General features: G+C 38.2%; 2 protein-coding genes across 2 annotated transcripts in view; both read left to right on the top strand.

Moving 5' to 3' along the window:
* Positions 1-1,433: 1,433 nt before the first annotated feature.
* On the top strand, positions 1,434-12,160 carry LOC117381771 (vacuolar protein sorting-associated protein 26B-like). Its single transcript, XM_033978787.2, has 6 exons — positions 1,434-1,800; positions 3,984-4,140; positions 4,880-5,044; positions 5,830-6,005; positions 6,545-6,687; positions 8,554-12,160. The coding sequence occupies exons 1-6, from the start codon at positions 1,578-1,580 to the stop codon at positions 8,686-8,688; spliced, it is 999 nt and encodes a 332-aa protein (XP_033834678.1). The 5' UTR covers positions 1,434-1,577; the 3' UTR covers positions 8,689-12,160.
* Positions 12,161-14,946: 2,786 nt separating this feature from the next.
* Positions 14,947-26,633, top strand: part of arhgap32b (Rho GTPase activating protein 32b) — a 121,123-nt gene continuing 109,436 nt past the window's right edge. The window contains exon 1 of the mRNA XM_033977785.2: positions 14,947-15,423. The gene's annotated coding sequence lies outside the window, so the exon portion shown is untranslated. The remainder of the gene's footprint in view (positions 15,424-26,633) is intronic.

Raw genomic sequence — 26,633 nt, forward strand, 5'->3', positions numbered from 1 at the left:
GGTGGGGACAGGAGGGTCCTGTCCTCTGTCCTCTGTGCTGGAGGTGGGGGACAGGAGGGTCCTGTCCTCTGTGCTGGAGATGGGGGACAGGAGGGTCCTGTCCTCTGTGCTGGAGATGGGGGACAGGAGGGCTAAACTCTGTGCTGGAGTGTTGCCCCCTGCAGGACGCCCTGTCTGCTCTGGCGAGCAGTTTCAGTGATTCATCCACCCTCGCTGTGTGAAGGAGAGGTCTTTCCTTCCTGTTGCTGTCAGAGTGTACAGTGAACAACGCCCTGTACATGTGTCATCCACCTGCTGTTATCATGTGGAATACTGTAACATGAGGTGAATCATCACTTAATGCTCTTAAATTACTTTAACTTGATATTTATTTATTCTGTCCACATGCTGCTTTGTATAACCACAGTCAGAGTCACTTGTGCACAACAGTTTCATAGCCTCATAACTTTACTCCACTAGCACAGTATTTATGTCTGTTTAATAGTTATTTATGTGTTGTGTTGCAACACTTTAATTTCCTTGTTGTGGGACAAATAAAGATTTACGGTTTCTGAAATTGGAGCATCAGGATTTGTGACACTGAGTACATGATGAGAGTCTTGTCATTTACAAGTGCAAACAGAAGTCTGCATGATCCTGCCCAAAGTGACCAATATGAAACAGATGGGAGACCATCTTATTGGACAGAAGGATGAAGCCTGTTTAGAAAATATCACAGAACTAAGTGATGAACTGACACAGCCACAGCTGCTTTTGTCTGACATCCACACAAAGAGTTAGGACCATTTTAGGACAAACCCCAAAAGGCATGTGTTTGGGGAGAATTAATTTTAAAAATCATCATTTCTTATCACAATCAGAGACAGAGATGACCCAGATAAGCCTCTATGCATTTTAAGTAATCTGAAAAACATTCTAATGCAAAATTATTTCATATGAACTCTTTTAAATGCTTCAAAATGAGATAGACCCAAAAGAATATGGAGTTTAAACCAAAGAAACAAACTGAATAGAATATAAAATAAAACAAAATAAATGGTTTGAATAGCATTGGTTTGAACACATATGCTGTGGTGGTTACGCAGTTCCCTCTTGTGGTCAAAAACTAAAATCACATGACAACTTTTAATGATATCGTTTTTAAAATTGTAATTTAGGCAGGCCCCAAACAACATAAAATTATATGAAACAGAGATACAGTTTGTTAAATGTGGGTATCATTGGCATACCTGTGTGTAAGTGGGTCCAGGAAGTGCAGGGAACTTCAAACTAAAATATATATATACACAAGACATATACTGGAAAAAATAAGAAAATAAAAAATAAAACAAATTTACGTCGTTTAGCTTATTTTTAAGAAATACGAAAACTATTTTTGCATCAGAATTGAGAATCATCTTTGGATCATGCTTTTCATTCACATGACTTCCGACGCATGCGCAGTCGTGTCTAGCTCAACATAGTCTGGGAAGCTGTGTGCACTGCGATCATCACACTCTATTCGGACACATTTATTGTTATATACAGTGCATTTCCAAGCGGAGAATACTTCTATAAGGTCTGACTGAGTTGTCACTATGAGTTTCTTTGGTTTTGGTCAAAGTGCGGACATCGACATAGTTCTGAATGACGCCGAAACCAGAAAGAAAGCTGAGCACAAGAGCGAAGACGGCAGGAAGGACAAATATTTTCTCTTTTACGACGGTGAAACTGTATCCGGGAAAGTCAACGTGAATCTCAAATACCCGGGCAAAAGGCTGGAACACAACGGCATCAAGATAGAGTTTGTCGGGCAGATCGGTAAGAGACACGGGCCTGCGTTTGTACACTTAGCCGCTTGCTGTGCACTTAGCCCCCGCCAAGAGGAACATCGAGCACCGCCAAAGTCCCGACCGTTGCAAAAGAGGAACTGTTTTTTTTAGATGTAACTGCACACTATTGCGCGAGTAGTGATTTTACGTAAATAGCGTGTTTATGTTGACTTTGGGATGCCTATAGTGAGTGCTTTGATGGTAACAAGTGTCAGTAGGAAGTGTAAGGTCCCGTGACAAACCTGGTGCACTCTGGGACATCAGCTGACAGAAGTGCCATTCAAACTAACACATGTTTACACTGCTTAAATCAAACATTTCTCCACAGCGCCAATTGCTACGGATGTCCCTTTGGTCTACCTGTGCCCCGTGCAACTGTTTTTTTTGTTTTTTTGTATTGATGTCTGCTTCACAAAAGTGCTTTGATTATGTTCTCGCTCTGAAAAGTTCATTTTAGTACATACTCACAGTGTAAGAGTAGTTGAGTGTTTGTCCTCAGATCTGAAGGTTGGCAGTTCGAATCCCGCTCTTGACGTAAACATCATTAGTTGAGTGGTCAGATCCACTGACCTACAGGTTGGCGGTGCGATTCCAGCTCCCACAGATGAATAATGCAGCTGAGTCCATAGGCAAGACACTTAACCCACCTCACCCTCAGTCTCTGTGTACACTGGTGTGTGAATGTGTGTGTAAATAGGTGAGTCATTCTTTGATGTAAAGTGCTTTGAGTGTCTTGAAGGTGGAAAAGCACTATCTAAAAATGTGACCCTTAACAATTTTCATATGCAACACGACCATTTTTCACCGCTACTGTCTGCTTCTCCATAAAAACAAGCTTTATTGGTATTTCAAAACAAAACCACACTGACATACCCATGTATATCATTTGAAAGTAACTACCCAGGGCAAACGGGACTACTTAGAGATTGATAATCAACATTTATACTACACAAAGTATATAAGTTTAAGTTGAAAAAAGGAAAAAATTCTCCTCCTCTTCCTTCTCATCCTCTTTCTCCTCTTCCTCCTCGTCTCCTCCTCTTTCATCCCCTCCTCTTCTCCCCCTCCTCTTCTCCTCCTCCTCTTTTCCAACTGACCATAGGTTGATTTAGCGCAATTATTTATTTACAGTATTTGTTGTGAAAATACTATTGGACAAACCAGATTAGGACAACTGGTACAAGTGGTGCAAAGTAGAAAAAAATCAAACTTACCATTTTAAAACCAGCCTTATGTCTTGTTAAACTATTCATGTGTTTCAGCTTCTTGTTATGCAACATTTTTCCCATTCAAAAGACATGTCATTTTTATGCCTGTCACACTTATACATTTTGAAGTGCAAGTAAAGTAAATCTAGATGAGAAACGATAATATTGAAACCAAACCGTGAAGCAGAATTGTGCCCCAAAAATTTTTTGTAAATGTACAATATAAAAAAAAAAAACGAGCTGGAATAACTAAATGGCAGAATGCAACACTTAAGTAATTGTGTCTGTAATAAGTCAGAGAAGTTCATAATTCAAACTTCCACAGCTGAAATTTCATTGTAGTGTGAAAAATAACTAACATTTTCCCACTAGTGCAAAAAAAAAGTCCTCACGATAAATATTGACCCCCAGAAATCATCTGTCAGATATTTACATCAAAGAACCACTCACGCATTCACACACACATTCATACACAGCGGTACACAGACACTGGGGGTGAGGTGGGTTAAGTCTCTTGTCAAAGGACAAATAACTGGATTCATCTGTGGGATCTGCAATCGCATCACCAACCTGTGAGTCAATGGATCTGACTGTTCTACCAATGATGTTTATGTTGAGAGTGGGATTCAAACCGCCAGCCTTCAAATCGGTGAACAAACACTCTACTTGTCTACCTGACTTGCTAACTGACCTACCTAACTGAGCTACTGTCACTCCACATCAGTATCATATGATATTCATCGTGACAGGCCAATATTTTACATTATTCTGAAACCCATGGATAGTCTTGCATCTGTGTCCCGCATCCCCTAATTTATCCCTTCAGCCCAACATTCACGTTTTTGTACAATAGTTTGAATTTACATAATAAACATACATGACATCATGTTGTTGCAGGTGCGAGTTCAGAGAGTGAAGACTCACCTTACCTCTGTCTAATGCCTGGTTTGAATGTGTGTTGCAGAGCTGTACTATGACAGAGGGAACCACCATGAGTTTGTGTCTCTTGTCAAAGACTTGGCTCGTCCCGGAGAGCTCACCCAGTCACAGTCATTTGAGTTTGAGTTCACGCATGTGGAGAAGCCCTATGAATCTTACACTGGACAAAATGTCAAACTACGGTAGGTCAACCTGTATGGAGAGAAATTATGTTTGAAGGCAGACTACCACAGTGTTTCCCACAAGTTTACACTGAGACTATAGGGGGCATAAGCGATCCTTGTTTGAATCATTTTATTCAATACAATTTTAGAAGTTACTTATTCTACCCTCTACAGTTCACATCTTACCTAATTACATAAACACAGCAAAAATCTCCCCATTTTGGCAAAGAAATTATGCACATAAATATGTTGTTCCAGCTTTCATAGTCGATATAAACAAGCTGTAACTTTTCTAGTGGGGGGTCTGCCACATTTTTGTCTTCATGGAGCTGTTGCTTTGACAGGAATTTTCGGAAGTATGGCAATAAGATTACATTTGTAAAGACATCTTGCATTTGTTCAATTACACATGTTTTTATTGCTCAAAAATATCTTGAAAAACGTGCATTCCTACAGTAAATGGACTCACCTCTCCACAGATCTGACCTGTAACTTGGTCTAGTGGCATCACATACAAGTAGATGAATAAGTGTACTGAATACAGTGAACAAGTGTCATGACTGTGGATACTAATACTGTGGAACATTTAAGGGAAAGCAAAACACCATCATGGAGACAAGCAGAGGTTACAAACATTAAGCCCAAATCTAATATAAAAGGATATGTATAGATTTTAGTTCATAAGTAGTTCAGTTACTTGTTGTTTTGCTTTAGCACATAACCCTAATCCATGCTATTTCTATGATTATCTCCGCAGTTATTTTCTGAGGGCGACAGTGAGCAGGAGACTCAATGATATCAGCAAAGAACTGGACATAGTTGTTCACACACTCAGCACCTATCCAGAACTCAACTCCTCGATCAAGATGGAAGTAGGAATCGAAGACTGCCTACACATAGAGTTCGAGTACAACAAATCCAAGTACGTTTTCATTCCTAACTTCATTCAAGTATTTAAAGGTACGGTACGTAGGCTGTGCTCTTACTGGTTTAAAAAAGAAACTGCAATCCTGGTAAATCCAGAGTGATATCTGTCTGTATTTTTGATACAGAATGATATAAGTCTGGTCCCCACGTCTGCTGTTGCATCTCAAGCTCGGTCAAACGTGATCATCCAATTCTGTTTTTTTCAGTGACACATGAAATGAAGGAGCTCATTGGTCACCTATGCTTTACAAATAAAATCTAATTTATCTCACCTCAAATTAATAATTTGGGCTTCGCCCATTGATTTAGCAGAAATCCGCAATGTTTTTCAGTCCCCTGTGATATTTGTTTCCTTTATTTTTTTCCAATACGGAGGGACCATGCGTGTCCCCGAGTGGCTAATCCACCTGTCAGTCACACCCATCTGAACTCTGGGAGATTCACCGGTGTCCAGACTCACATCTTGGTTAAGTATTGAAGAAGTGTGATTTCTGGTTCCCAGGCAACAATCACAATTGAACATGAGCTGTAGCAGCTGCACTAGTTAATGATTGTCTGCAGGTGTTGGGGTTTTAGGTAGTGAGGATCAGATCAGAGAGATGTTTTAGGTTTATGGAATTAATAAACCTAATAATAAATTATGATTTAAACTTTTTACCTTGTTTCTGGGAACATGGATAAGTCATGTTTGTAAAATCTGAAATGAGAACTCTACATACCGTACCTTTTAAACTGTATATTGTATTTGCAATGCTGATGTTTGCTATGGTTCTCTTGCAGATATCACTTAAAAGATGTGATAGTAGGAAAGATTTATTTTCTGCTGGTTAGAATTAAGATCAAGCACATGGAGATAGACATCATTAAGCGGGAAACGACTGGCACTGGTCCAAATGTGTACCACGAGAATGACACCATCGCGAAATATGAAATTATGGACGGAGCGCCTGTCAGAGGTAAGAATAAAGCAGCCTTTTACACTGCTGCCTGCTGCTATTGGAAAATTATAATCAATTAACATCAAACTAGTTGGACATATTAATTCTCAACTAAAAAGTCCGGGAATCATAAAGAGTCATCGCTCTATATATACTTGTTGAATTATAAAGTATACTGAATTTCCACTGTCATTTCAGTGTCTGGAAAATTCCACCATGTGGCATTAAATGTATCTGTATTGCATTCATTTAACTATTGGTGCTTCTGTTGCTCAAAATACCGTGAAAAACACACACTGTGACCTTTTCATAGATCTTACCTGTAACTTGGGCTGGTGTTATCAACTTCTTGTCTACATGGAGCTGTATAGGTTCATTGCCATATTCTGGATCATTCTTGGCAAAATGATAATATCTCCATGGAGACGAGCAGGTGGCAGAACCTCTACCTGAAAAGTTACTTATTGCAGCTTTAATATCCATTTCATAATAGGCCTTCAAACATCCTAGTATTATTTTTTCCCTAATCAAATGTCTTCATATCTCTTGTCCTATAGGAGAGTCCATCCCCATCAGATTGTTCCTGGCAGGGTACGAGCTGACTCCCACCATGAGGGACATAAACAAGAAGTTCTCAGTGCGCTACTACCTCAACCTGGTCCTTATAGACGAGGAGGAGCGGCGCTACTTTAAACAACAGGTATTTTAAATGGTCAATTAAAGAAGACATATTGTGCTTTTTCAGGTGTTTAGTATTAAGCTATAAGACATTTCTGTTACACTGTGATCTAAAACCGACCTAATTGTAAAAATGGGTCTGTTGTCTCCCTGTTTAAAACTGCAGAAGTGAGAAGTGGCATTTGTTTATTTGTTTATTTAATTGGATCCCATTAGTTGAAAGCAATGTAGTCAGCTAGTCTTCCTGGGTCCATTGAAATAAAATAAATAAATAAAAATAAGAAATAAACTCCATTTTATCATTGGAACTATAATTAATTACATTTCATTGCAATAAAATCACATTTCCTTATAAATAATCACATTTGCATTCAGGTTCATCTAAAGTGCATATTTACAGTACATTTAGTTTAACTTCACATGTGACATTTCAGGTACAGTTTAAATTTCAATGGGAACACTCTTCTAAGTAGATATTGATCTATACAAAACGGTTTTCTTCATGAAATTAGTTCTGGGATAAGGTGTAGTTAATTGTATTTGTAACAGTTCTACTGCCATACTTATCAAAAAGTTATACAGTGAAAACAGGTGTTTTCACTGTATAACAAAGTGAACAGATAAGTGTTGTCCTGATGAGTCCAAGAGTTGTAAAGAGGCTGGAGACTCTGGATGTCTGAGGCAGAAGTTTAGTTACCATCAGTACGGGACCTGGTGACTTGGAATACTCAACACTTCACGTTAGTATCGGCCATTCAAGTATGACTGTGTTTCCACACAAGGAAGTTTAAATAGGAGCTACGAAGGACAGTCTGGAGACAAGCTGCCCAAGATAAAATGAGCAGTGCATAGCAGACCGCTTCTGTGAGACGAGTGACCAAGGAAAGTGATAATGTTAAAGAAGGACAAAGTCTGTAATAGCTGAATGACGCCATAACCACAAAGAAATGTCAACAATGAACTGGAGGTGTCCTTGCTCAGACAGAGCAAATACACCCACTGTAACTTGTATTCTTTGATTTAAAGAACTATGACATTCATTTCATCGTAGCAAGCACTAAATGTTCTTTTACTTGTTTGTATTGTTGTAAAAGGGCTGTGCTTCATTTTTGAAATAATTAAAAATAAGTACAGAGATGGGCAGGGAAATTGGGATAGAAAGAAAAAAAATTGGCACAATCAAGCCTCATATGCCGAACATTACTCAAACATGCATTAAAATACAACTTTGAGTAAACTAAACACTGTTATAACAAGACAAGAGTAAATGCTCATAAAAGTAGATTTTTTATAACATGTCCTCTTTAAAGGGCCTGTATTAGGATATTTTTAATATGTTGATACTGATATTTATATGTTGATATATTTTTTATCTATGTTATAATGTTTCCTCATCACAAACAGACCTGGAGTTGGGTTTTGTTTCATTCACACATGTGTAAAGCACAAACCTGCATAGGCTGTGCTCTTCTTTCAAACAGAAAACACTCTGTTCCACCTTGTGATGTCATGTGGTAATACAGGAAGTGCTCCACTGTGTCTTTAAACTCCATACACCTTCACTAAAACCATTTGCATAATTTCAGTAGTGGAGTTTCCGAACTGTAGTGAACCTAAGGTAAAAAGTAGCTAACTTGAAAACTACCACCATGACATCATAAGGTGGAATGGAGCATTTTGAGCTTTGGAGATGTAGACAGACTAATAATAAAGGGTTACTCAAACATGTGTGACTGAAACAAAACACAACTTCAACTATGCTTTGATGAGGTAACTGGATTATAACATGCCTTAAAGCTCACAAGAGTCTATTCTGTGTATATAGTCTCTTTAATGAATATATTTGGTTGCTAGCTCTATCTAGACTTAACTGAGCTCATCTTTGCAGGAGATAACTCTGTGGAGAAAAGGCGACATTGTCAGAAAGAGTATGTCCCATCAAGCAGCCATCGCCTCCCAGAGATTTGAAGGATCGTCTAATCCAGAGAAGTCTCCCACACAAGACAGTGAAGAGAACAGCTAAAGCCCCACTGCATCCGCCCGTGTGTGACTGTGTTAGCATGTGTGTACGACTGACTGACTGCCTACAGATGCTGAATGTGAAGATGTGTGCATGTTAGAAATGCAGCAGATATGAGGTGAAACACACAGTCTATGTGTGTCAGGGAACAAAACATATTACTCCACTGAGTTTGTCAGACTGATCACAACATGCACAGTTAACAGTAACTTTCATGTGGGCCTGTCCTGGTAACATATTGTCAACTGTGATATTTGCTTTAGAAAGTATACATGATAAATGATGATACTGAAACTAATTTCGGCCACAAACACAATAACCCTAAGGCAGAATTATATAAAAGAATTCCTTAAAGTGCACAAAGTAACTTTTCTTGTCTCCATGGCGATGTGGAAAATATAGATGGTAGATGATTATATCGAAACTAATTTAGGCCACAGACCATAGACAGTATATATAAATGGACATAGCTAACCTGATAGCTGCTACGATCCAAATAGGAAGTGATCATGGGTGCACTCCCGGCTCCATCGACTCTGGCTCCAATTCACTTTTACTTTCCAATTAGAAAACTGTTGCCCATCTCTCTGTAACTGCTGTTGTCAGACTCGTCATTTTGGTCTTAAAATGTTTTTATTAACCCGTTCTACATGACCTTGGCATTTTGTTTCGCTATTGTGTCGTAAATCAAAATATGAACATTAATAACAGATAAATTCAACCTTCAGCCTTGCTCCAAATTGGCTCTTTGGTTTCTAAGATACAGATGGAATTCCAAATACGGAACTCTGCTCCAAATTCCCACTATAACTGCTCTAGCCTCGATGAGCTTCATTTGACTGGAGCCAAACGTTATGGATGATGTCACACTCTCTTTGTCCACTTCTTTATACAGTCTGTGCCACAAAAACAATATCCCAAAGCATGATTATATTTTTTTAAAAGTCAATTAAAGGTGCTCTAAGTAACTTTTGTCTCCATGGAGATGTGGAAAACATAAAAGATAAATGATTATATTGAAACTAAGTTATGCAATGATAATGCTAAAGCAGTATTATTAAAAAAATACAATATTGTTAAAATCATGAGCTGTAATAAATAATTAGCAGAATGAAACACTTTAGTCTTTAGTTTGTCTCTATAATGAGTCAAAGAAGTTATTTATTCAACTCTACAGCTCAAACCTTAAAAACAGAAAAATCAAACGTTCCCCACGAGTACAGAAAGAAAAAGTAGCCACTATAAATTCTGACCCCAAATATTATTTTTCCATCTATCAGTTACAGAACTCAATGTAGTAATTATCGTGACAGGCCTACTTTTATTCTTCAGAATTTCTTCCATGGGTCATTACATTAAAACGAACGTCTTTTTTTTTTTTTTTTTATGTCTCAATGCAATTATGTAATGATAAACTGTTTAGGTGCGTTTTTCCATGTATTTTTGACTAGAGTGTAGCTCAGTGCATTAACTGTATCAGATACAGTTTGCCTTAGGGTGAAATGGATCATACATTACCTAAAATGTGGAAATTCACTGCCATGCACTTGCTAACAAACATGTCTTTCTAGTTTCACAACTTTGGCTTTATTAACAAGCAAAAGGAGAGCTATTTTTCATACATTCCAGTGCGTTTTCCAAGTACTAGCTTTTAACAGTCCATTGAAACAGCTGTGGTGTGTTGGATTGTGGGTGATGGAGGATAATGGGTGACTTAACACAGGCTGCTACTGCTGCTAAAAAGAAAGTGGCACTTGTGAATGCTGTGGGATTTGTGATGGCTTCCAAGCACACTTATGCACTATGCTCCACGTTAGCCTTCCTCTACCTGCTCTGTGTAGGGGAATCTGTCCCCTACTTACAATATTACATATACTTTTATGTAACTTAAGCCCACACAATTGCTGATCAATGAACTGCTAGTTTCTGCCTGCACTTCCACTGACTGTAGTGTAGGAAGATAGGGAGCATTGTGCCTAAAAGGTTCTATTGCCAAAATATCCCATGCTATAAACAGACAGCCGGTTTAGCCTTTAGCCTAATCTTAGCTTGGTAGCCTTTTAGAAAACTCTGAAAAATCTGAATGTATGGTAACACTTAATAACTAATGACTATATCTTAATTAGCTTTAAAATAACATGAAGAAAGATGTACTTCAAAATCATGAAATTGTTTATTAAAGGGCCCATATTATGCTATTTTCTGATCTATGTTATAATATTGTTTCCTCATTACAAACACACCTGGAGTTGTGGTTTGTTTCATTCGCACATTTTTAGCACACAGAACCTGCATATTCAGGCTATATTTTTCTCTCAAACTGGAAACACTCTGTTCCACCTTATGATGTCACATGGTAATGCAGGACATGCTCTACTGTGTTTTTAAACTCCAAAGACTTACTAGAATCACTTTCATAATTACAGCTCTGGAATTACCAATCTCTGCTGAACTAAAGGTAAAACGTAGATGTTAACATGAAAATTATCTCTTCATGACATCACAAGGTGGAGCAGAGCATTTTGAGCTTTGGAGATGTGGACAATAAAGGGTTACTCAAACGTGTGAATGAAACAGAACACAACTCCTGGGATGTTTTTGATGGCTGAAACCTCAGAAGAGTCAATTTTGCGTAATGTAGGACTTGTCCCATATTTAATAAATAAACATAATACCCTAACCCCTTAGTTCAGTAGTTACTAAGCCTGAATCATTGTTCGTTTGTTAATTGTGAAATAGGTCTTTGTTTAGGTTAATTAAGGTGGACATATTATAAAGTGGTACCAAATTCAAGCTGCAACTTCTTCAGGCAACATAAAAAAAGCACCATTGCTATTTCTCACTACTAAAATGATTTCAAAATTTAAAACGCACTGAAAATCGGCCCTACCAATCTTTAGCTTGATTTTAAAATTCTCATCGCCTAAGCTTGCAACCTTCTTGTGAATAGGCTGTGTGAAAGTAAATCACTGTGTAAGACATTTTGTATTTTATATATAATTTTGCTAACGCATCACTCGACAAAGCTGCTGTTTTGGTAACTAAAAGTATCTATAACACACCAGCTCCCTGACAGTTTTACTTTCAGTTGATCCAGACGAGAGAATTGCGTTTTCAAACCTCACTCCATCAAGTCGACAAGTTCATTTGCAGGCACATTAATGAGATACGAGATAGCTTCTTTATTTTAGCAGTAAATGCACTAATACAATCCCATTAATGAACTCCACAATGTTCTGTTCTCCATTACGTGACTCTGCTGTTCTTTTTGTCAATAATGGTACAGATCTAGTAGCTAAACTCATTGACTTTGTATTAAAAATCTAACAGATATTAAGTGCACAATGTAAATCCAAGCCTTTTGTTCGTTTCCATGTTTTTGTCTCTATAAATGTCGAATCATTTTATATTCTGTTTTATTTTGAATTAAAAGGGAGTTAACAGTGAGCTGTTTCCTCTATTCAATGAAGAACTGAAAAAAAAGTCCCCATTTCCAGTCATTTCTGTTGCTTTAATCCAGTGGTACCAAGTAAAAGTACTGTACTTAAAGAAAGTACTTGAAGCTATCTGTATTTTTTGCCCCATGTATCTGTACTTAGACATAAAATTGAATACTTCCTTCACTACTGCAAAAGGAGATATATGCATTTAATGTCCACTTGGGGGCGCATACACTCTACAAGAAATACAAGAAGAATGTCAATGTGTAGGATTTGTTTTTATTTTCTAATATCTAATCTGCTAATATTTTATCTATTTAATATTGCCAATTAAAGTGAAAATTTGACAAGTTAGTTCTTTAACCTCTACTTACAGGGTGACAACCTCAAATTGTATTAAAGAGGGACAAAATGTTGAATTTGGGGGATATCGAGGGACACTGACACTGGATATTTAAATCATAACACAAGAGATTGGATTAGCAATTAGCATTAGCATTCTCTGCATAAACGGGACGAAGGACCTACAATACCAGTCAAAAGTTTGAACACACCCTCTCATTCAGTGTTATTTTTTCTTTATTTTTTCTTCTTTCTACATTTTATATACACACAGAAGACATCAAACATATGAAGTAAGGTATATGGAATTATGCAATAAAGAAAAGTGAAATAACTACCGGTACTATATATTTTTTTGACAAAGCAAATGGTGGAGGATTTAAATATATATTTTTAATACATAATTCCATATATCTTGCTTCATATATTTGTGCCCTCTGTATGTATATCAAATGTAGAAAAAAAACACTGAATGAGAGGGTATGTCCAGACTTTTGACTGGTAGTGTAAATTGCTGTGCAGGGCAACCAAAAGAGGTATAGTGATCTCTCTATACCTTGAGTGATTAAAAAATATAATACAATCCCTGGAGCAAGTGAAGGTGTTGTGAGATATGCTGTCCACTGCAGGTTCAAGTATTTTATCATGACAGTGGAATGATTGTCCTGGTGTTCTGGATGAGAAGGCCATAGTGTAATTACATTAGCCTTTTGCAACAGTTAAGATCGGATAATAACAGCATGAATAATATAAGTGCTATTTGAAGAGTTCTCCACCTTCATGGCAGTCAAAGAGCTTTACATCAAGGCACCACTCACCCAGTCACAAGGTGGGTTAAGCGTCTTGCCCAAAGACACAACAACAACAGCAATCATCTGTATGAGCTGAATCTGACCACTCTACCTCTGAAGTTCATGTCGTGAGCAGGATTCTAACCACCAAGCTTCGAATCAGTGGATCTGGCACTACCTCATTTGCAAAAACAGATAAGTGCCATTTGAAAAAGTCATTAGAGGCTTGGAGTTTGCTCTTACTATACTAATATTTTCAAAAGCCAAGTGTATTTTACTGCTATTAGAATATTTTTCCATCCCTTCTTGATAAAATCCACTATTGTCATTGTTAATATCTATAGAAGATGTTAACAAAAAGAAAAAAAAAATTGTGAATTTAAAAAAATGGAGGAATGTGGTTTTGCTATTGAACTCTTTATATGTGTATAGATTGTTGCTTCTTCAGTGGCCTATATCAAATCCCATAGCAGCTGTTTTGTATATGCTGCTCTACATACATACATGCAAACATACATACCCATTTCTTCATAGGTCTATATGAAGAAGGCACTGACCCTTCATCACAAACAGATAATGCACATGTAAATACGCCCCCATGTGGTGTATGGGATGTCAAGTATTTTGCATCATTCTGAAGTATAAAGGCAGAGTTTTGCTGTAGGCGAGAGGAATACATGGGCTAAAACACTGCTAGAGACAGAACTGTGACCTTTATAGCGTCAAGTATGAAGTGCAGGAGAGGCGCCCACATGTCCACTGAGAATAAAATGAGGCCAAAAGGACACGTTTTAGTTGGATGGGTCCTTTTCAAGAGAGATTTTTCATCTAGGAAATTTGTACCCCTTTGTCCAACACCATCTGCACTTAATAGGCCTACATAAAGGGACCTGTTGTCTCGTATATGGTCCATTCTCCTCTTTGGTAATTGTTTTTAGTTCAAAGATGATGCAAACTTAGCGTCATAATAAATTTGACACAAAAAGTTTGGAACTGCAAAATGTTTATGTTACAAAAACAGCTGGCATGTTTTCTCATTTTAGATGATTTTACTGCACTGTAAAATGTATAAAAACACGCATCTTCACTGTGAGTGGGCTTGCATCTCCACAAACCTGACTATTTGATCTGGAGGAAGGCAGTTCGGTATGTTTCCATGGAAATGTTGTTCCTTTGGCTATAATCTCCTTAAAGAATGTTTCAAAGTGTGGTTTTAACTTTTTATTTTATTTAAAGTTACATACTATCACTTTAATATAGCATTTTATTTATTATATATTTAGGTCTATGACATTATGCATTTTAGCTAATAGGCCTACTACAAGGAGCAATTTAAGTTTTATAGAATATGGCATGGCAAGAATGTAGAACTAAACCATATTGTTTTGAAACTACCTGTAAGAACTTTATTAATGTAATTATTGTAGCAGGTGTCAGGATATACCAAACACAACACAATACATAAAAAAAATAAATTAAAAGACAAAAAAAAACGCTTATTAATATGACACATTGATCTGTGTTCCTCTGAATATTCATTTTACTTTTAGTTACTTTTGTCTGTCCTCTCTTTTTGCTCTGTCCTTGTCCCACTTTTCGGACGTGTAGAGATTTCCGTGCGTCCGTGAAGGCGTCAGAGAGACAGTGTCGCTCGTGCTGCGCTCGTGCTCCGCTCGGGCTGTGCTTCAGTCAAACAGCGGACAGAGGAGCAGCTCCACATGAGAAGTTTAGCGCGGAATTACAAACACGGGAACAAGGCGAAAACCAACACGTCTGCAGCGTTTCATTACGAAGAGAGCGGACAGTTTGGTGACCATGGCCGGATGTTTATTTTTCCCTCTCGGAGCGGTTAATTGAGCACTCCCCTCGCGCCTCGTTTCTTCCCGGGGGAGCTCTTTTTGTTGTTTGGGGTAACGCGAAATGTGACTGAAATAGCGTGGTGTTTAGCCGGTCCGTTTCAGCGCAAAAGTGGGCGAAAATACGCGCAATAGTTTGTCATTGACGGATTGGGAAAGCGCCAGTGTAGGCTGGGATGAGCAGACGGTTTAATAGTGGAGAAGCGCCAGACGGAGACAGCGAAAGCTAGACTTATCCCACCACCACCACCACCAGCAGCAGTCAACGGCGGGACACGACCACCCCCTGCCCCGGGGCCAGCCTGAGAGGTAACACACATAACACAAACTTTATGTCCGCTGTGTAAATCATTATGGAGTTATTGTCTGATTACTCAAATGTTCAGGGCAACAGCTGGTGGTTTGTGGCCAGACAGTGAAATGTGCTCGTATTGTGTGTGTGTCTGTGTGTCTGTGTGTGTCTGTGACTGTGTGTGTGTGAGGGGTATTGGCTTAAGAAGTACTAATCTTTCAGGCATTATCAAACTGTTCACATATGGACCATTCTGTGCTACTTGCCTTTGGAAATTACAATTCAATCTTAACTTTATTTTTTTAGCACATTTAAAACAACCTCATCTGACCAAAATGCTTCTCATAAAAGTCAACAAAAAACACATATGCTGTACAGATAACACGATGCATAGGAAAAGAACAATAAAACACTAGTATATCCTGTCGAGCTAGTATTAAATGCCAGGGAGAAGAGGTGGGTTTTCAGGCTAGTCTTAAACTGTGTTAAAGACTGAGAGGATCTGACAGCTAGAGGGCGCTGTTCCATAGTCTGAGCATAGCCACAGAAAAGGCTCTGTCACCTCTGATCTTGCGTGGCTTTGGGCACTCGGGGCTCAGGGTGGAGTATAAGGCTGCAGTAACTCAAATAAAGAGGACCCATAGAGTGCAACTGTGTCTCAAATGAAACCATATTAACTGTCCTATATAATGTGTTAGACTATAACTTAAAGGTGCAATATGTAACTTTTCTGATGAAGGGTCCACCACCTGCTTGTCTTCATGGAGATATTACTCCTAATAATAATAATGCATTAGATTTATATAGCGTGTTTCAAGATATCCAAAGCACTTTACATTGCTGTGCTTCAGTGCATTAGTGCTTTACCTGAAATGTTCCACAGTATAGCATTAAAACTAACCCCATGGAGATGAGCAGCTGCCACTACCAAGCAAAATTACAGATCAAGCCTGCGGAGAGGCGATCCCATGTACACTTATGCATGTTTTTCAATGTATTTCTGAGCTCTATATAAACACCTGCAGCTGAATAAATGCAAGATTAATCATTTTAATGCAACACTGTGAAACATTTCCGGCATTTCCAGCAGTTGGTGGCAGACCCCAACCAGAAAAGTTAGTGTTCAGGTTAGGTGACATGTCTTGCCTCTGAGGGGATACACTCATAATACTAGGAATTTAGACTAACAGTCAAAAGTTTGGGCACACCCTCTCATTCAGTGTTTTTTTTCTTTCTTTATTTTTTACTACTTTTTACATTTTATACATACAGACGACATCAAATATATGGAGTAAGATATATGGAATTAGTAACTACAAAATATTTTTTATGTTTTATATTCAAATCCTCAAAGTATCCACCCTTTGCTTTGTCGAGTTATTCAACATTTTTTCTTTGTTACATAATATATCTTACTTCATATATTTGATGTCTTCTGTATGCCTGTAAAATGTAGAAAGGAGTACAAATAAAGAAAAAAAAAACATCAAATGAGAGGGTGTGTCTGAATTTTTGACTGGTGGTGTATGTCAGACTTGTGGACCAGGTGTTATCAGTCGCCTTCTTTTCTCTAAAGCTTCATGTGAATAATTTATTACCTCTTTTGTGCAGGTCCCATTGTAACACATAGAGAGAACCGGGGAAGGCACAAGCCGATCTGACAGTTAGAGCAGCCAAGAAAGACATGTGTTGTGCTCTATTATAATCAAACACAAATTTTTAGATTGCAAAAGCTGCTGTTCTTTGTTAATAGAATGTCCACATGTGTTTTGTTTCATTCACACATGTTTGAGTAACCCTTTATGTCTACATATCAAATGCTCAAAATGCTCTGTTTCACGTTGTGATGTCATGAAGCGGTAGTTTTCAAGTTAACAGCTACTTTTTACCTTTTGTTCAGTAGACATAGGCAATTCCAGGACTGAAATTATCCAAATGATTCTAGTGAAGGTGTATGGAGTTTAGAAACACAGTGGAGCACTTCCTGCATCACCACATGACATTACAAGGTGGAACAGAGTGTTTTCAGTTAAGGAGAAGAACTCTTAAACACTTGAATATGCAGGATTTGTGTGTTGAGCTTGTATGAGTGAAATAACACAACTCCTGCACACTCTGAACAGAATACTACTTTACTTTATAAACGTATATCGCTAATATAATCACAATACTTGCTTTTTTCCAAAATCTTGCTGCCCTAGCCTAAACAAATTTAAATACTCTGAGCACATACTAAAACCAAAAACATCTTCAGTAGAGGTAGGAGATATATTTAAAAATAAATCCTGCATTGTTGTTTTGGAGATATGAAGAATAACCAAAAATGTCCCAGTAATTACAAAGATGAAGTACACTTGATAAATATTGACCCCCAAAAAGTAGTGTTCCCTCATAACATATCAGCCTGTCACGATCATAATTATATCGACTTATCGCTCAATACATGATGGATGGAACGGTAGTTTTGGGGGTAATTGTTATTGTGAGTACTTTTTCTTTGCAGTAGTGGGATTTTTTTTTTTTTTTTGGCAGTATGATAAGATTTGAGATGTAGAAATAACCTCTATGACTCATTATAGATACAAACTAAGTACTACAATATTGCATTCTGCTTTTTGGTTATTTCAGCTCATGTTTGTACATTTAGCTCCTTGGGGATAATTCTGCTTTATGTTTTGATTTCAATATTACCATTTATTGTCTAGATTTACTTCAGTGATATATCACACTTCAAAATGTGTTACATAAACATATATTGAGAGATAAGTCGATATAGATATTTGAGCCTTAACCAGTGTATTGCACATCTTGGCACATTTTTGATGCATTAGTGTAGGGCTGAAACAATTAATCGAGTAAGTAAATCTAGTAATTCGATTACTAAAAAGCTTTGATTCTTATTTTATCGCTTTGATGATTTGTTTGATTGTAATAATTAGTTAAAACTATGTGAAACTGAAGCGCACAGAGGCTGCACAGCACAAACTGCACAACAGTGAAGCTGTGTATTTTAGATCCACAAGTGAGTTCAGGTCCACAGTAGGACTTATGAACCCGAGTCGTGCTCAAGCATGATTACATAGAGTTCTATGGTCCACACTCACACCTGCACAAGCGAACCGAGCCATGGCCCTTGACGTCATCACATAGCACCGTTTGCTTACATGTGGCACAGCAGCACTAATGCTTTAACCAAGAAAATAAGACCAGAGGCATGAAATATCTCTTAAATAGTGAGGCAGATATGAGTCCTGCTGTGATACTCCTGTGAGTTTATGGATTAAACAACAGTGTGGAGCAGTGAAGCAAATAGGAGACGAGGCTTCAAAACATATGTCTGCCACAGTCCTTATTGGAGGTGAGCGCAGATTTGACGTGAGTTTGAAGCAGAATTCTTTCACTTTTTCCTCTTATCCTCAGTCATCTTCGCACATAAGACAGGGCTCGTTAACATGAATGGTTAACACTTGCCATGCTGTGCTTTGGCCCACCTCCTCCAACCGGTTCGATTGGCCTATTGTGAGTGCACCCTAATATGCTTTTAAGGATATTTTATGAAAGGTAAAAAAAATAATAGATTACTCAATTAATCAAAGCAAATAATCAGTAGATTGCTCATTTACCAAAATAATCAATAGCTGCAGCCCCGCACTGGTGAAATATTGTTCGAATATTGTTGAGAGAATATCCAGATATTTGTTTTTCATCAACACCTCCCACTGTTCTCTGATAAGAACATAAGGTGGCTTATACTGTACTTGTCATCGCCTGTTGCCAAAAATGGCTGAGGTCATGTGGCTTATGTAGGATTACCAAAAGAGAATTCATACAGGCCACTCCTCTGATACAGCAGCATTAACATTTGCCCTGTGTGGACTTGACCGTGTTTTTGAAAATGTAATGAAACGTGCTCAGGGACCGTCATTGTCCCACTCCCACACGCTGTTATTTGATCCGCAGATCTGATGGCTGTCTGATGCCTCTCTATTGAATTATCATGTGACTTGATATCCATGGAGCCTGTTAAGCGGTATTTAACAAGGCGACCCAACCAAGGGATAAAGCCGTGGACATAGATCTGTCACGATAACACATTTAAAGTACAAGATATGGCTGAATAAAATATAAACGATTATCTTGAACCCTAACAGCAAGATTATCCCATTAAACCCCTTTATATATGTACAATGTAGTTTTAAACAGGAACTGGCAGAATGGAACACTTAAGTCATTTATAATGAACCAGAAGTTGTTTGAAGGTATTACACAAAATTGACTATTGTGAGCTTTAAGCCATGTTAGAACATTGTTACCTCCTCAAAAAACATACCTGGAGTTGTGTTTTGTTTCATGCACACATGTTTGACTTATTCTGCATTGTTAATCTGTCTACATCTCCAAAGCTCAAAATGGTCAGTTCCACTTTGTGAAGTCATAAATGGGTAGTTTTCAAGTTAATGAATACCTTTTACTTTTAGTTCAGCAGACATGGGCAATTCCAGGGCTGAAACCATCCAAATGATTCTGCTGAAGGTGCATGGAGTTTAAAAACACAGTGGAGCACTTTCTGTATTACCACATGGGTGTCATGAAGTGTTTTCTGTTTGAGAGAAGAACTTTAAGCCTAAATTTGCAGGGTTTGTGTGTTAAACATGTAAATGAAACAAAACACAACTCCATATATCTTTGTGACGAGGAAACAACATTATAACATAGATCAGAAAACAGCGTAATATGGGCCCCTTACACTTGCACTATGTAATTTTTCTGGGTGAAGGCCGTCACCTGCTTGTCATGTTTGTACAAAATGCTATTGCCTTACCTGGAATGTTTCCCTATAAAACCTCTATCTCCATGGACACAAGCAGGTGACTCCAGTTGGCCAAGTACCTGTTCAAGTATCTGAAGAGACGACCCTGCTCACGTTAAAAATGTAATGTAATAAAAGAATGTAATAAAAGAATGTAACAAAAGAATGTAACAAAAACACATGTAATGAAATAAGTGTAAGATAGATTGCTTGGAAAGTTGGGCATTAGGCTAAAGCGGTAACATCTCCATGGAGACACAGAAAAGTTACTTAGTGCACCTGTAAATACTTAACATTTAAAGTACAGAAAAATATAAAAAATGTTCCCCACTAATACAAAGAAAAAGCTAAATGGGCGTTACAATTGGGGACGTAATGATATGCAAATCTCACAGTACATTATTGTCACGATATGCATTTCACACTTTGATATTTATTGCGATATTGTGGTAATGCTAACAGAACAGAATTGAATAAATGCTACTTTTTAATTTAAAAAAAGCCTTGATCATCCTTTGGTGCTGTATTACCGTCATAGTTCAAAGAAGGAAAATTGAAAATTTCAGTTATTTCTTTGTACTGTCTGCATTGAAATGAAGCAAAGGATGATGTCTATGTAGTTCCCTTTTGTAGCTGCACCAACAACATCTTGTAAATCGATACAGTGTGATAGTAATAACCCATGATATTATTGTGAGACTTCTGCTGATACAATATCATGATACTCTGGTTCTTGTTACATCCTGACTGGCCTATATGGACATTTCCCATTGTCTTTATTGGAGCTGTTGAGCTGTAAACGTCCTGCTTGTTCTACTGCCCTTTGAGCTACGGTTTTCACCGTAGAGATGGTGTTTCTCAATCATCTCCCTCGTGAAATATTTCCCCAGTCACCATGTCTAATTAGCCCAGGCGCCCTCCCTTGAAAACGTATTGCACCACTGCTTCATGAGGTGGAACCATTTACAAGTCACGCTTCATTATCTGTGTGTGCATGCTCTGGTCACGCATCACTCTGGTTTTAACATAATGAAAAACAAACCTCATTTTCAACTGCGATGTGTGCCATTTATATGCATGACCCTAATCTCTTAAAGGTGGACTGTGTAATTTTTCTAGTGGAGTGTCCGCCACTTGCTCCTCTCCATGGAGATGTTATTGCTTTGCCTGGAAAGTTACACTGTATTAGGTGACAAGCAAGTGAAGTTACAGATTACCCCTCGGACCCCACTCATATCTGTAAGAATACCTGTTTTTCAAGGCAGTAAAACACCTGCAACTGATTAAATGGGAGATGGATACATTTAATGCCATAGTGTGGAACATTCCAGGCAAAGCAATAACATCTTATGAAGGTAGCAGACCCCCTCACCAGAAAAGTGCAGCAAAGACTGCAGCTCTAACTTTTTAAAAACACAGTAATTGAAATATATTTACCCAGTTGAAACTTATGTATGTATTCAACATCTGGAACCAAATTTTGAGTCCTGACCATAGACTGTATAAAGACGTTTACTAAGGGAGTGTGGCGTCACCCATAGGGTTTGGCTCTGGTCAAATGAAGCGTGTCGAGGCTAACTGTTCATTTGGAGCTGAGTTCCATATTTAGAATTCCGACCGTGAGTATCATAGCAACTAAAGAGCCAATTAGGAGCGAGGCTGTTGAAGGTAACGCCCCTTCCCACCTGTACCACTGGTACAGGTGGGAAGGGGCTAGCTAATGCTAGCTGGAGCAACATCAGGGAAAGAAGGTGCCTGATTTGTCTGTTATTAATGTTCATGTCTTGATGTACAAACACAATAGCTAAATAAAAACATCAAGATCATGTAGAGTGAGTTAAAACAAACATTTTAAGACCAAAATGACGAGTCTGACAGCAGCAGAGAGGGGTGAGTTTTTCAATAAAAAGTTAATTGGGGCCAGAGTCAATGGAGCCGGAAGCCTCCCCATGCTTACGTCCTATTTGGATTGCGGTGGCTAGCAGGTTAGCTATGTCCACGTGTATGCACAGTCCATGGTCCTGATTCAAAAGCTAGCACTGTATCCCCGAATGAAGTACTGGACAAAATCGATTAAGTATTGCATTATACTGCTTTCTCTTGGGATTATGACAGAGGTATCGGTGTCATAGCGTATTTCAATATCTTCATGAGTCTTGTGAGATGCTTTTAATTGATTCTTTTGCCAGATTGACTTACAGGAGTGATTTATAGAGACCTTTACAGTCAACATTTTCTATCACATTCCATTGTTATTTATAATCTACATTTTTTTCTTTCTACATACAGTTTTGTTGATTTTTTTTTTTTAAAGGTGCACTATGCAACTTTTCTGGTGAAGGGACCACACCCTACCTGGCTCCATGGAGATGTTATTGCTTTGGCTGACATGCTCCACAGTATGGCGTTAAACTTGTCTATATCTAAATTTCTGACACTAAGATCTGTGGAGAGGCAAGAAACCCCCTCACTATAAGAATGCCCGTTTATCAAGTTACCTTTTATTTTAAGCCACAAAACATCTTGACTTGAGTAAATCATGTATATGGACAAAGCAATGGCATCTCAATGAAAACAAAAGGGCGACAGACCATCCTCTAGAAAAGTTCCATAGTGCAGCTTTGACTAACTTGCTTTTATTATAGCAACATAATTAGAAACATAGCCTTTGTGTGTTGGTGTAATTGGACTTGCAGTAGGTGCGGTGCTATGAGCTGACAGGTCATTAAAATGCTCTGATTAATTTTATTGTTCTGGAATTTTCTGTTGAATTTTCGTAGCGGCAAAAAGAGGATCCCCGCGGCTAAATAAATATAAATACTATTAAGTATAAATTAAGCATTTAATGACACGTCACAACTCAACACTGTAATTTGTCCCATTAATAATGAAGCATCTTGTGTACACTCGATCAGTGATTCTTAACCGTAGAGCCGGGGCCCAAAGTAAAGCCACGAGCATCGACCTGAGAACAGTTTAATACATTTAATATGCGACTGGCCCAAAGATCCTTTTTACAGAAAAAGTCAAAAAGTTTAGGTACCTGTACCAGATTATAGCCGTTTTAACCCTTGAATGAATGTGTCTTGTAACAGGCCTTGTGGAGATGTGTACATTTTAACTTAAGCCTGATTAAAAGCCAACTGATCTGACACCAATACTTCTCTGTACATTAAAACAAATTGTAACTTTCTGCAGGTGACACCTTACCTGCACAATTCCATGAAAGTAGAAAAATAAACCATACTTTTGAACAACACAGGAATAACAACGTTTAATTCCATAACTGTAATATTATGGACAAAGAAACAACAATGCCATGGAGACAAGCAGGTGGAGGCCCTCCCCTGGACCAAATAAGAGTCAGGTTGTGGAAATGCAAGCTCGCGCTTAGCAAAGATGGTATGTTTTTTTTTGTTTGGTTTTTTTTACATTTTTCATTGTAATAAAAAAACATCCAAAATGGGAAAAAAACATCCAAAATGGGAAAAAACATACTTTTATTTTGCTATCTTTTTTTGCTAAAAACTTACACAGTTGGGCTTTAACTACATGACATGATGGTTGGAAATATTTTTTTTTTCTCTAAACCTCCTTCTAACTAAAAAAGAGCCAGGTCTGCTGAGTGCAAGGCTGACAATAGATGGTTTGTTGTCTCTTCTGTACCTGTGAAAGGCCTAGAACAAAAGTGCAAGTTTGAGCTTCCATTGTCTGCAGCTGAAACAACACAATGCACCCTTTGATGATACAGATAATCAAACAAGAAGATTCAGACCTGCGGTTCTGACAAAGGAAGGGAAGCAAAATCACATGACAGATAGCAGCTTTATACCTCGGCATTGCAGTAACCTTGGTGAAATTCTTGAGTTTTTTAGATAATGGGCAAGATTGGAATGCTGGCTTCATCTGGAATAACAATTATACCACGGTTGAATCAGCTCCTCATCGTTGTCATGTTTGAACAATAAGAGGTTCTACCTGGTTTTCATGGCCACAAATGCCACTGTAAGTCTGCTCGTTGTAGAGTGAACAAATATGGGGGGTGGGAGGTTAGTAAAGTCTTAGCAAAAAAAACTTAAAGGGCCCATATTACGCTGTTTTCTGATCTGTTATGTTTCCTCATCACAAACAAACCTGACTTTGTGTTTTGTTTCATTCACACAATGCACCAACCCCGCATATTTAGGCTGAGTTCCTCTCTCAAACAGAAAACACCCTGTTCTACCTTGTGATGTCATGTGGTGATACAGGAAGTGCTCCACTGTGTTTTTAAACTACATACACCTTTACTAGAATCATTTAGGGAATTTCAGGTGGAGTAGAGGGCAGATATCTTTTTGATGAGGTGACAACATTCTAACATGGCTTAAAGCTCTCAAAAAGTACATTTTGTGTAGTATAGGATCTTTAAAGACAATCTTGCTAACTTTTAAGGCTGTAATGAATCTGAAACATTGTGACTAGTCAGCTATTAAGATAATCGTAATTGTGTTTTGTGTTGTAATAAACCAAAACTAAAGCACACAAAAGACCTTTTTATAAAAGTGAAAGTGATATTGTTAAATTAAAATGTCAAAAAACAATACTTAAAAAAAAAAAAAAAAAAAAGTAATCTATAATACACTTCATAATCTGTTCAGTAACAGTATCAGTATTTTGTCCTTTATTTGGTTAAAATGTCTTTATAAAACCTCAATGCACAATAGAAAAGATCATTTTGACTAGTATTTTGGTAAATATACTTGTCTGTTATTGATATAGATTGTATATATAAATGGACATGGCCGTCACGTTCCAAATAGAAAATGATGGTGGGCATACTTCTGGCTCCATTGATTTTGGCTCCAATTCACTTTACATTGAAAAAACTCCCCTTTCTCTGTAAGTGCTGCAGTGAGCCTCGTCATTTTGGTCTTTAAAATGTTCGGATTTACCTGCTCTATATGTTCCCAAGGTTTTTATTCCGCTATTTTGTTCGTAAATCTAGACATGAACATAAAAAACAGTGAAATCAAGCTCCTCCTTTCCCCAAGGTCCCTCTCGCTAGCATTAGCAACAGGTTTGATTGACAGCATTGCTAAGCACCCACTCCCTGCTAAACCAGTGGTGGGCGCGGGAAGGGGCGTTACATTCAACAGTCTCGCTCTATGGTTATTGACCAATTACTGTCTCATTATTTTCTAACTTACTGTTGGTTACATCAACTATTTTGAAGCTCTGCGAGGTGAGCACTGTTTTAATTTTGGTCAAAACAGCAGTCTTGATTTTGCTGTACAAAAATAAATTGAATTGGAATTTACTGTTAAAAAAATGCTGTCTCGCCAACTTCTGAAATAATTGTTAGTTGCAGCCCTGTAACTTTGCTATCATTTATTATGCAACCCTACGCTTTGTTTTGTTTGCTTGTTATGTCCGCGTCATGCTCTCAAAGCTCCCGTTGTTTGTTCCAGCCCTTAGCAGCCACGCACAAAACCAGACGTGACCCCTGACCTCAGCCCTAGATACTGCCTCTTTGTGTGGGGCCGGGCCGTCATTGTCAGGGCTTTTTTGTGCATTCGTTAACTATGCATAACACACATACATCCATGGTACACTGTTCATTCCCAGTGACAAAGAACTCCATGCTAGGAGCGTCTTACACTGCGGCCGAGCTGTGAGGAAGCCACCAGATTCCCAAAAGAGATTCCATTCCCCCATAAACAGGCCCTGGCATTGACACAAGTGTTGATTTGCGGGTTGCTAAGATGCTTCTACAATGGCTAACCCTCTATATAATGACAGAACATTGACAAAATGCAGCTCCCATTCATGACAGCGCTGGCAGCAGGTTGTGTGAAAGTCGACTGAAACATTTAAGAAATGCAAAGCCGTGAAAGTTTATCTCACCGTCCTTCAAAAAGCCTTCAGCAGATTGTTCTGGCAAAGTGCTGAAAATGCCCACAGTGCCTCCTCTCCTGTTTTTTGTCAGCGACCAGGACTGAGTGTGAGAACATTTCACTTTCACCCACTTCTCCTTTTGTCGAGTAGCTGGGATATTGTAAAATTTGTTACATGAATAAGATACAGTGGATTAAATGGCTGGAAAAAAGTATTATCTGAGTATTATGCCCCTCCTCTAGCACACCCTAGCACAGACTGTATATATAAATGGACTTAGGGAACACGCTAGCCTGCATGTTCCAAATAGGAAGCAAGCATGGGCACGCTTCTGGCTCCATCGGCTCCAATTCACTTTACATTAAAAAATTGTCACCCCTCTCTCTGTAACTGCTGCAATAAGCCTCGCCATTTTGGTCTTAAAATGTTCATATTAACCTGCTCTACCTGATCCTGGTATTTTTATTTGCTATTTTGTCTGTGATTCAAGATATGAACATTAGTAACAGACAAATCAGGGGCCTCCTTTTCCCGAGGTTG

Source organism: Periophthalmus magnuspinnatus, chromosome 14, assembly GCF_009829125.3.
Source record: "Periophthalmus magnuspinnatus isolate fPerMag1 chromosome 14, fPerMag1.2.pri, whole genome shotgun sequence".
Taxonomy (NCBI): Eukaryota; Metazoa; Chordata; class Actinopteri; order Gobiiformes; family Gobiidae; genus Periophthalmus; species Periophthalmus magnuspinnatus.